The sequence below is a fragment of the Prinia subflava genome, chromosome 12 (genome assembly GCF_021018805.1).
Source record: "Prinia subflava isolate CZ2003 ecotype Zambia chromosome 12, Cam_Psub_1.2, whole genome shotgun sequence".
NCBI classification, from domain to species: domain Eukaryota; kingdom Metazoa; phylum Chordata; class Aves; order Passeriformes; family Cisticolidae; genus Prinia; species Prinia subflava.
Window position 1 is genome coordinate 20,336,658 of NC_086258.1, and position 11,380 is coordinate 20,348,037.

Genomic DNA, 11,380 nt, shown 5'->3' on the forward strand with positions numbered 1-11,380 from the left:
CTTGGTAAAATAAAAGGTTTTAATAATGACAGAAATAATAAACATCGTAGAACTAAGAAATACAAGTCAAACACAGTGTAGAAAACACTCTTACACTGGGTAAGGCAGTCCAGAAAAGCACAGAGCACCTCTGTGCTGTCCCTTTAGTACTCGATTGTCTAGGTGGGCTGTCGCCCTGGTTTGAAGACTTTTCTAAGCTTTCTGTATTGTTCTTCATATTGGAGTCAGAATTTTTGCTTTATCACACTTTGTGCTATAAACAATGGCCATGTTTTGCTGTCTTTCATAGTTTACATATATTTAGGTGGGAGGAGAAAGTTGACTGACAGTTCGCTTGACCAATGTGGTTTGAGAGGTGGAATTCCATCCTCCAATGCACGGGCACATAGGAAATGCATAAAAGTGAGTTTTGTAAATAACCTCGCCCCTTTTCCTGCCTTGCTCACCAGTGTGTCCTCGTGCAGTTCTTTTTGTGCCATCTGTGACAGGGGCAGTGAAACTGTCACCAGGCTTTGAGGTACATTTCCAAAACCCAACAGTGCCCCTGTGCTGGCACTGAGCCAGTCACAATGAGCAGGCTGTAGGAAATTCTAGTTTAGTTTCCTTACATGTGCCAAGGTGAGCTGAAACTCCGTCCCTTATCCAGAAACACCTGCTCAGGTTGGAAATGCATTCCCCCAGGGGCTCAGCCCAGGGCTGCCCCAGCAGCTTCACAGACACTGCACAGCCTGCCCAGGCTCTGAACTTGAGACAGGACAAAAGATAAATTCCTCTGGCAGCTGCAGTTTCCAAATAAATTGGGGGGAGAGAGGGGGGAGGTGAAGAAACAGGAAAGTTCAGACTAGCTTGGTACATTCTGTTTACCTGTTACATCTCATACTTTAGTTTATTCCTCTAATCCACAGCGCCTGCTTTTCACATGGCCTACCAGAGTAGAGCTCTTCCTCAAATTGAAGTGACTAAACACTAAAATCCTAAAAAAATCAGGTAAAATCCAGCACTTAAATACTTTTCAATTTCTTTATTTGAGAATTTCACAGCAAAAGTAGTCAAATTCTGAATTTTAAGTAATTGTGATTTTCTTTTCAGTAAACTACATGGATAAACACAAATCACAGTGAGAAAAAAATACATTGCATAGGAACATCAAGGTTGGCTATCAGCCCAGAAAACCCTGGGTACTTGACTAGTTTGTTTTTACACAGATAACTTTATAGGTTCAAGATGCAATTTTTCTCAGGAATGTAGAGGTCAAAGGAAAATAAAATGACACTTTTTGTGCTTTTAAAAGGGGAAATTAAAGCAGCATTGAAGAAATGTCAACACAGTAAAAAAATAATATATTAAATTGCACATCATTACATGTCAATTGCTCATATATATATTGACACACAACACTAAAAGGGATTTTGGTTGAGAGCATATTTATTATTTGGATAATTAATGTCACTTTTATTTTCCACCTGAGAAATAGGGCAAAGTGTAAACAGGGATTAAGAAATCACAGGTAATAAGTCACTTGATAGAATTTAAAATTGTCATAGTTTTGTGCTTCCACAGATGTAAACCCTTCTGGTTTTTTTCCCTCTAAGTAAGATAGGACTTAATAAACATGATGTAAAAAGAGAACATTGATGGTAATAGACTCAGTACAAATATTAAATGGGCTTCATGGCAGGTTCTTTAGCTTGATTACCTCTGCTATTTTATAGCAAACAAATTATTAGAACAGCTTAAGGTAAGCCTTTCCCTGAGAGCTGCTAACTCTGCAGTATTTCATTATCTTTTTGTAAGGAAGTCTTGCATTAACAGGTAGTTCTACCCCTACTTCCTGTGCATTGAGTTACTTTTACACCAGACTCACTGTTCTCAGATTAACTAGAAGCTGTAAATGTGCATAACCACTTCAGTTTATTTCACCATTAACAAAATAGATTTTTTCACATCATTAGCCCTTATAGATACTGCTTTTCAAACATAATTGTAAAACGAAAGATAAAAATATTTTGTTTTATTCCTTAATTAGTACGTAAGTTCTGATGCCTTCTTGTTATACCCACTCTGTTCAGAAAGTGTTGGGACTCTGAAAAGTAAGTTTTTGTCGCTCACTGTTAGAACAAGCTCCAGTTCTTGGAAATCCTGTAGCCTTGCAACATCCTTGTCCTTTAAAGAAATACAATAAGGAGTGAGGTGATAATGTCTGTTAATTTTGCAGAAGTAATTAAAATAATAAGCTCATGCTAACACAAGGCAAGTATTTATTCATAACTATGACAGTTCTTTACAGAACTGGAAGGCAGATATCCTGTTGCATCTTGTATTTACTCTGGGGTCTTACTCAGCTATTCCCTTAAGTCTATTTTTGGAAGGATGGTGAGTACAAGTGATTAGTGGGATTACACTTGTCAAGACCTACTGCATGCCACCCAAGTCCTCTTTTTTTTTCCCCTTGCTAATTCTTGGAAGCTGATGAATTGATATTTGCATCTCCCCAAGGAGGTCATGCCTGTGGCTGGCTTCCTTCAGGGCTTACAGCAAGGCCAGCTCTGAGCCCCTGCAGCAGCACACACAGTCAGGTTTGTGTCACTGCAGGAACAGGAGGAGTCCTACCAGAGCCTGAAGTGATCAGGGATCAAAATCAAAAGTTCCTTCAACAATAACCGACTTGGAAAGTGACAGAATTGCTTATATCGTTTTTTTTTCCCTCCACTTCTTGACTAACACAGAGTAAGACATCCTGTAGACAGTGGAGATGCAGCAGAGTGAAGTCTGTTAATCTGTTCCTAATCAGATTTGCCCCATGAGTGTCACCAACAATGCTCTACAAGGATTTGAGAGTGAAAGAAAAGTCAGTGGTGAGGTGTGAAAGAGGTCAGCAGGTTCCTCCTCTGCTGGCTGCAGGGTAAATATCCTGAAGGAAGGACAGTTATGTTCAGAGCCCTGCACTCAGAATAACCCTAAAAACCACTATGCAAGGACTGCAGCCAGTCTTGCTGAACTCACAGAGCTTGCTTGAACTCTACAGGCCTTTTAAATGCTGTTGGCAGCTCATTGTGGTGTTGTGTTGTACTGAATTTTACAATGGAGTCATAAAATCAGGTATTAACTGGGTCCAGCACCAAATGGTTATGAAAGGAGGTGATCAAGAAATTTGAGAACCTTTTTACTTAAGCAATCCCAAGGAAGTGCTGAGTGTTGCAAGTTGAGCAGATTTTTCTTTTTTTTTCTTCCCCCAACATGGGCCTATGCAGGTGACCAACAAACTATTCCTTTATGACAGTAAAAGTAACCTAAAAATCTCTTCTATAAGTTGCTGCACTTCAAAAGGTAGAGCTCTTACCTTTCTTAACATTGTATTTGGCAATTTTCTGATCTTCTGGACGTGCTCAGGGTTCACACCCAGCTCACGGCAACTCACTCGGAGCAGCTCCTTGTAGGTCAGTTCTTGTCTGTCCAGTTCAATTTCAATGAAGTCATTTTCTCTAAGATTAGGGGTTTGTATTCTCACTTTAAGCACCAGTTCTATTAGAAATAAAAAGTCACATTAATAGGCAGAGGTATAAAAGAACTTGAAACAATGTCTCTATAACGACTTCCAGGTATTTTTATGTTCTATTAACCTCGTTTATGTCACTGGTAAGAATACATGAATCCTCAGAAGGCAAAACCTGGAACTGTATGACCACAGTTTTAATGAGATTGCTTTTCATCCATTTATATGAAAAATTCATAGCAAATATAATGCAATATATGTCTGCATATCTGAACCATTGCATGAATACTCTTTAATTAAGCTGATTTAACAGCAGCTTATACTGGTTATCAATTTCCTGAGCAATCCAAGATTGCTTTTATTGGTATTTCTTGCTCTCAGTTCACTTCTCATTGCTACCCCACGGTATCAGAATGCCTTTTACTTGAAGAACAAAATTCTGAGTGGTAACTGAAATTCCAGGTTTCCCTCTCTGGGCAGGCAAAGTTTCCCTGAGAACAGGCAGATCCTGGAACAGCTCAGTGCACATGAGCTATGTGAGCTTCTCTAGAGCCCACTGGCTGCTTGCTGATGATCTGTATTTCCAGCTTGGACTATGCTATCTAGAGAATTAGATTACCCTGGTGTCTGTATGCTTTTATAACAATTGAGACAGAAAATGTTTACATCAATATTTTAATAACAGCAGAAACAGGCTATCTGCCTACTTCATTCCCTCCAAATGTTTCCTGAATGCCTAAGTGTGGTAATCTGAAAGTCTCTAGAAACATGTGATTAGTCTGCACTGCCCAAGGTGACAGAAGATCAACAAAAAGCCAGAAGAGATTTTTGGTTTTACCTTGCATGTTGAGTGGAAAAGCTCCTGTGAAGAAAAGGGGCTGAAAGGCTGGCACAGGCCCCACGCAGGAGCCGTTCCCTTGCTGGGGTAGGGACTGGCTGGAGCCTGCTGGTGAGGGGCTCCTGCCCCAGGAGACTGAACCAGGGTAGGCAGGAGCTCTCTGCAGGGCAGGATTGGGGTGTGAGGGCCCAGCAGCTCCTCGGGGCACGGGTGGGATGTCCCTGCTGGGAGGCGCCTCAGGAGCCCGGGCCCGTCTGTAGGTGTCCGAGTCAGGGACTGAGGGAGAGCTGGGGTCTGGTGGGTCCAAGTGTGAGAGATTCCCATTCAGAGCAGGATCTGGAATGTGGCTACTTGAGGTGTTGTAAACATATGGGAAAGGTGGGTTAGCCAGGTAGTTGGGGATGATTGGCAGATCTGAATCTTGCTTTACGTCTGTGAGTTCATCTTCCACTGTGAAAAAAAAAAAACAACAAAACATTCTCCAAGACTGATTTTGGTTTTGTTTTCTTTTCTTTTCTTTTTTTCCTTTTTTTCCCCTACTTTTACACAGAGGGAATGCAGTGCTAAAAGCATTAGAGGTTAGATGATGCATCAGGCAGCACCATGTCTTTTTTTCCTATTATAAACAGAATGCTTGGATGTTGCCATACAAATATAAAAGCTGAGTCTGATTCTAATAATTCTGGGGGTGCTAATTCCTTCTAAACACTGCAGTACTTCTGTTTTGGTTTGTTTTCATCTGTTGCAGCACATTGTAACATGGTCTCTGGTGGAATAATGCTCTCATCTTCATAATGTATCAGGCAACAAAAAACAAAGGGTGGTATGTTGTTTGATATTAAGGCAGAAGATAAAGGGAAGAGAACATGCAGTACTGGGAGAGCTGCAGTATTAGCCATTCAACAGCTGGGAGAGACAACAATGAAAACAAAACCAGACACAAAGGAGAGACAAGAGGTTGTTAATCGACCACCTTTCAAATTACTTATCACCTCCAGCAGCAAAACCTGCTCTGTTCCAGCAGTTACAAAACACGATAGAGATGCTCAACCAATGTCCTTTAATGAGCCATTTATCTGGGCTGCTAATTTTTGATTATTCAGCACAGAACATAAGGAAAATTATGTGAATTATACAAGAGGTTCCTACAAATTCGAGAGATTTCTCTCCTGCTGTCCTTCTGAAAACTGGAAACTGCATCTACCTGGCACATAGCATTCCTCAAAATACAGTTTTTCTAAATTTCTAGTGTTTCAAAAAAAGTCTAGCTATCTGGGTATGGAATTTATTGGTAATCCCCTTTAATTAAACTTTGTTTTCTTACCATGTAAACACTCTAGAAATCACGTCCTAATACTAAAATCCAAACACAGTATCTTCACATGCAAAACAAAGATTGGAGCACACACGCTTTGAACACCCCTTTACTAATATTTGATGATCATATGGCACGATCACTGTAGGTTACCTCCCAACATCTTCCTGATCTCTCTCTTGGATGTCAGCTGGGCTGGCCTCTCCCCTTTCTTGGTCAGGATGTCCTTATCAGCCCCAGCGTGCAGCAGATAAGCCACAACAGCCGCGTGGTTGCGCTTGCAGGCCCAGTGCAAGCAGGTCCTGCACATGGAAAACACCAATGCTGTGTCAGACCAGAGTGATGGCACATTCCTTCCCACTCACTCCTGCTGCCCGTGAGAAGAACACTCTGCACATGTAACACAGGTTGGAGCTGCAAACCTCCTTGGAAATTCACCCTGGATTGGGAGTGTGCAATGGCACCTGCTGATCTCATTTTCTCTTTGCTCCAATGCTCGTTATTGCAGTAAATTTTACTACAGTAGTATTTTTAAAGTTCAGGATCTTTTCAGTTTGTAATTTCTTAGGCTACAGCTTTTAGGCCACTGGAAAAATAAGTATGTGTATGATTTTAATCTTTTCAAGAATCAGGTGTGCTTGGAATATTTGTGTTTTTGTGTGTGTACATGCGATCTGTTACTGGTATCTCCCTAGGATGCTATGTGTACTCTTTAATTAATGCTGCCAGCATAAGTACTTGCATTTTCTGGCAAGCAAATTACATTTTAAATATTGTAAGCATAGTTTCTAAGAACAGTTCTTTGCCCAGTTGCCATTTGCTGCATCAGTAATTACTCAGATCTGCAGACAATTAATTTTCTGCAATTTGTGATGCACAGAACTAATCCCTTTTCTGTATTTTCAGATGATTATTTGCAGTTGCTAACTAGAGAAATATATTAAAAAACATCCTAAAAGCTGCTTAGTCCTCAGATCTTATTTAGTGTGTGTATTAAGGACTTACAGACTCACACATGTAAATTGCTATAGAGTTGTACCATTCTTTCCTATCCCAGGTTCTAGTGGTGTTTGACCTTTCTCTAGCTCTTTTATAGCAATTCTCTAGCTCCAGCTGAAGGAGATACTTCAGAACAATGAACATGCTCAACCCTTCTCCAAGTGTGTTCATTTATTTTTAAAGAATTATATAAAATAAAGCAGAGACAAATAAACTTAGAAGAGAAAAACTTCCAGTTGGAAGTCCAGCTCCAAAAAGCTTTTTCTACTTCAGGTGGTTTGGTTTGATTTGATTTGAAGGGATTTGTTTACAGGAGACTGAAAAGTCAGACAGACAAGGTATTTGTATTGAGTATTTGCACTGAGCACCAAATTTGCTGGTTTAGTTTTTTAGAGAAGATATGTAAGGCTCAACAGCACAGCCTCATTTTGGTACCCATCCTGGCCATTCCACATGGCCTGTGCATCTACCCACAGATCTGAAATGTACCAAAATGTACTGCAAAAAAATTAATTGTACAAACTTAAACAATGAAGATCCATTTATTGCCATGGTTAAAAATTACCAGATCATTCTTTTTAAAAAGAATTAATTTTATTACAAGACTTATTTAATCGATTCCAGTTTTAGATACAAACTCATTCTGATGACAGCTTGCTTTTTATCTCACTAAGATCATCCAGCGTCCTGCAAATCAGTTACTTTAAATTTTTACAAGCTTTAATTTTAATCACAATTTAAAGTTCAAGTTGTTAGGTGTTCCATGTTTCTCAAAACTGCTGATTGAACTTTCATCTTTAGAAGAGTCTTGCTCCTTTCCTAATTTTATTTTTCCTCTTTTTAATTATAATGTCATGGAATCCTAGAATGGTTTGAGTTGTAAGGGATCTTAAAGTTCATCTCACTCTACCCCCTGCCAAGGGCAGGGACACTTTCCACTGTCCCAGGCTGCTCCAAGCCCTGTCCAACCCTGCCTTGAACATTTGCAGGGATGGGGCAGCCACAGCTTCTCTGGGCACCCTGTGCCAGGGCATCATCACCCTCACAGGGAAGAATTTTTTCCTTACATCTAATGGAAATCTCTTTTAATTTAAAATTGTTCCCCCTTGTCTTATAACCATCTGTGTGTGTAAAAAGTTTTTGAAAACAAGTTTATAATTTCAAGCACAAAGCAGCACAGTAAATACAGGCTGAATTCTGAACCTGCAGAAAACAGTCTCCAAAAATGCCTGAGCATTCCCTGTAAAATCCTCCTTCAAATAAAATCGTGTGTTTATGTCTACAGTGTTACTTGTACATGGGTCTATTACAGAACAGCCTTTGCTTTCGTGTCCTCAGGTGGATCTGGACGAGATGCCAAATCCCAATGTTTCTATACATCACTGGAATAAGTTCCCTGTTTGAAAGAGAAAGTAATTTTCTAACTTGAGTTAATAATAAATATTTCTGCTCAGGCAAGAGCCTGTAAAGCTGAGGTTTGTGTTCTGATACACCAAGCTGTCTCAGGCTGGGAAAAAAAAAATCAAAACCAACACTACAAAGTAAGTGCACGGTGACCTGGAGAAGGGGCACACAGGGCAGGAGGTGGAGTGGGCGCGCATGTTCCTGACTCCGGTTATCCTCTCTGGAATAGGAACAGCTCCATTGCGGAGGATTCGGCGGCGGATCGACCTTTTCCTTCCTCCTCAGTCCACCCCGCCTTGCCTTTCACGTGCGGAGCGAACCGGCGGCAGCCCCCGCGCGGGCCCGCCGGGCCGGGCTCCCCGGCAGCCCCGGGTCGGGGAGCGCCCTGGGTCGGGGGAGCGCCCTTACCATCCGTTGACTTCGTTCTGGGAGTTGAGGCCGACCCCCAGCTCCACGAGCCGCCGCACCTCCTCCGCATCGCCGAGCGCCGCCGCCTCCCGCAGCCGCTCCTGCCGCTCCCGCTCCGCCATGTCCCCGCAGCCGCCGCCCGCCTCCCGCATCGCCCCCCGCGCCCGCGGCCGCCTCTCCGCGGCTCCCCGCGCCCCGCTCCGGCGTGGGGGACGCTATTGCCGGTGACAACCCGGCCCCCGCAGCCGGTTCCGGGGCGCGGCCGCTGCCCGGGGCCGGGCCGGACGGCGCAGCCCCGGCTGGATGTTGTTTAATGGACATGGAAGTGTATCGTATGCGCTGTCTCCTGCTCCGCTGATTGTTTTTGCGGGCTCTCGCTTTATCATACAGTGAATTATGGAATCATCGAGTGTTAACTGTTGGGAGGGACCGTAAAGATCATCTCGTTCCACCCCCCTGCCATGGGCAGGGACACTTTCTTTCTAGACAACGTTTTTTAAAGGCCCCATGCAGCCTGGCATTGGACACTTCCAGGGGTGGGCCATATTTCTAGCTCGCGGACTGTTTGTAGTAATTTAATTAAGATTAATGTTATCCAATCAAGGAAGGAAGAACCTTATGATAACCACCGTTACGCAAAAACCTGCTGCTAAAGAGGCTACATAGAGGGATTCAGAAAAACTGAGTTTGCCTGGTAAATGCATGAGGAGGTACTGAAGAGATGTTTAGAATTAGGATGATTTGGGTTGGGAAGGAACATAACACTCATCTGGTTCCATCCGCCTGCCTTGGGCAGGGACACCTTCCACTAGACCAGGCTGCTCCAAGCCCCATCCAGCCTGGCCTTGAACACTTCAGGGACGGGGCATCCTCTTAACCTGCATAGGAAACTCTCATCATCTTTGTGCGTTCTCAGCAGAATCAAAAAAAAAAACCCCAAAACCCTAAAAACATAACTAAAGATCACTATCTGTCTGCAAAGCAATTGGAAAGATTGGAAAGATTATAGGTAGTTCCTGCCATTTGCATGGTTTGGCTTGAAAAGCTATTTTTTGCATTGTGGATTTGTCCTAAACCAAGTTAGAGAGTAGTCAGTAAAAGCTTGACCACTATAAAAAGTCAAAATAGTAATTTCAAACTCCACTCAAACTTTTGTATTCCGGCTTGCTCTGTGCAGCCACAGCAGCATGCCAAGGAATTCTGCAGTAGTCAGGCTCCAGTGTACCTGTTTGCTTCCTCAGTGCAACCAGAGCATTACACAGAAACTGAGACAGCTCAGTTCCTCCTCAGTTCCCAGCATTAGCACCCTGCCTTCCCTCCCATCCCCAAACCCAGACTGCAGGACACTGACCGAAAACTCATACCATAACTTGTATTGTGTTGATTTCAGCCTTCTGTTCCAACCATTCCATTTGGTTCTTAAATCATTACAATATTGCAAACCTTGAAAGACATTCACAGGCTCACAGTGCTGCATTAGGGAGAGATTTCCAAAAGGAAACCCCTCAGGTAACAACTGGTGCTTGCATGAAAGCCCCCAGTGATGCTGAACAAAGCTGGTGTCAGTCTGAACGGGTTTTACAAGATCAGCATAAACACTGGCTTAAAGGTTTTTTAAAAATATTATCTAATTAATATTTTAATTATTGTATGTACTTATGATGTTCAAAACAATGTTGAGTAATTGGGAAATAGTTGGCAATTGCTATGTGAAATTCAGTATATATTAAGTACAAAGTCACATCTAGAAAGGAAAACAAAGTGGGCTGGTTCCAAGGTCAAAGAGTAAGATTTATTTTACATATGCAGGACTTCTATTCTCCCTCAACCTGTCAAGCATGGGGACAGGCTTTCCAGGGAAGTGGTGGAGTCATCATCCCTAGAAGCATTCAAAAAACTTGTGGATAACGGCCCTTGAGGACGTGGTTTATTGGTGAGTGTGGTGATGGTTGGACTGGATGATCTTAGAGGCCTTTTCCAACCATAACAATCCTACAATTCCCTGAATTCCTGCAGGACTCAGTAGCTGTGCATCAGGAGTGGTTTGGGCGAGTTTCTTCTGCCAGGGTGCAGAGGGGACCATGACACTGCTTCAGCTATGCCCAGGGCCATGTCCTTGGCCTCTAGCCATGACCAGCAAGGCCAGCACAGAATTACAGAGTCACAGAATCACACAGAATCACCAGGCTGGAAGAGACCTCCAGGATCATCGAGTCCAACCCAGCCCTAACACCTCAACTAAACCATGGCACCAGTGCCACATCCAGTCTGTCTTTAAACACATCCAGGGATGGTGACTCCACCACCTCCCCAGGCAGATCATTCCAGTACTTTATTACTTTTTCTGTGAAAAATTTTTCCTAATATCCAACCTGTATTTCCCTTGGTGCAGTTTGAGACTGTGTCCTCTTGTTCTGTCAGTGCTGCCTGGAGAAAGAGACCAACCCCACCTGACACAGCCCCTTTCAGGGAGTTCTAGAGAGTTATAAGGTCACCTCTGAGTCTCCTTTTCTCCATTGTGTGCGCTCTGACACCGCACCAGGCTGGACACTGTCGTGACAGGTCACCGTCCGCAGTGATGACACCTCGCTGGGCACGACACCGTCTGTGTGGCACCCGCTGCCCCTCACGCGGAGCCACAGGCGGCTGCGGTCGCTCCGCGTTCTGGTGTTTGCCGGGACTCCCCGGTCCGCTATTTGCCGGGACTCCCGGGTCCGGTGTTTGCCGGGACTCCCCGGTCCGCTATTTGCCGGGACTCCTGGGTCCGGTGTTTGCCGGGACTCCCGGTGCGGCTTTTACCGGGACTCCCCGGTCCGGTGTTTGCCGGGACTCCCGGGTCCGGTGTTTGCCGGGACTCCCGGGTCCGCTATTTGCCGGGACTCCCCGGTCCGGTGTTTGCCGGGACTCCCGGTGCGGCCCGCCC

The 11,380-nt window shown here is 43.7% G+C and overlaps 1 protein-coding gene across 1 annotated transcript; it reads right to left on the reverse strand.

The window, feature by feature from the left end:
- Positions 1 to 1,006: 1,006 nt before the first annotated feature.
- ANKRD40 (ankyrin repeat domain 40) lies at positions 1,007 to 8,865 on the reverse strand. Its single transcript, XM_063410240.1, has 5 exons — positions 8,458 to 8,865; positions 5,800 to 5,948; positions 4,332 to 4,781; positions 3,341 to 3,522; positions 1,007 to 2,163 (listed from the first exon to the last, which is right to left on the reverse strand). The coding sequence occupies exons 1-5, from the start codon at positions 8,607 to 8,609 to the stop codon at positions 2,023 to 2,025; spliced, it is 1,074 nt and encodes a 357-aa protein (XP_063266310.1). The 5' UTR covers positions 8,610 to 8,865; the 3' UTR covers positions 1,007 to 2,022.
- Positions 8,866 to 11,380: the final 2,515 nt, after the last annotated feature.

Excerpts from the sequence above, each read along its gene's own strand:
- ANKRD40 (XM_063410240.1), bottom strand. The coding sequence starts at position 8,609 with ATGCGGGAGGCGGGCGGCGGCTGCGGGGACATGGCGGAGCGGGAGCGG. Across the intron at positions 3,523-4,331 it reads TTTTCCACTCAACATGCAAG|AACTGGTGCTTAAAGTGAGA; the intron begins GTAAAACCAAAA and ends TATTTCTAATAG. Across the intron at positions 2,164-3,340 it reads CAAATACAATGTTAAGAAAG|GACAAGGATGTTGCAAGGCT; the intron begins GTAAGAGCTCTA and ends ATTTCTTTAAAG.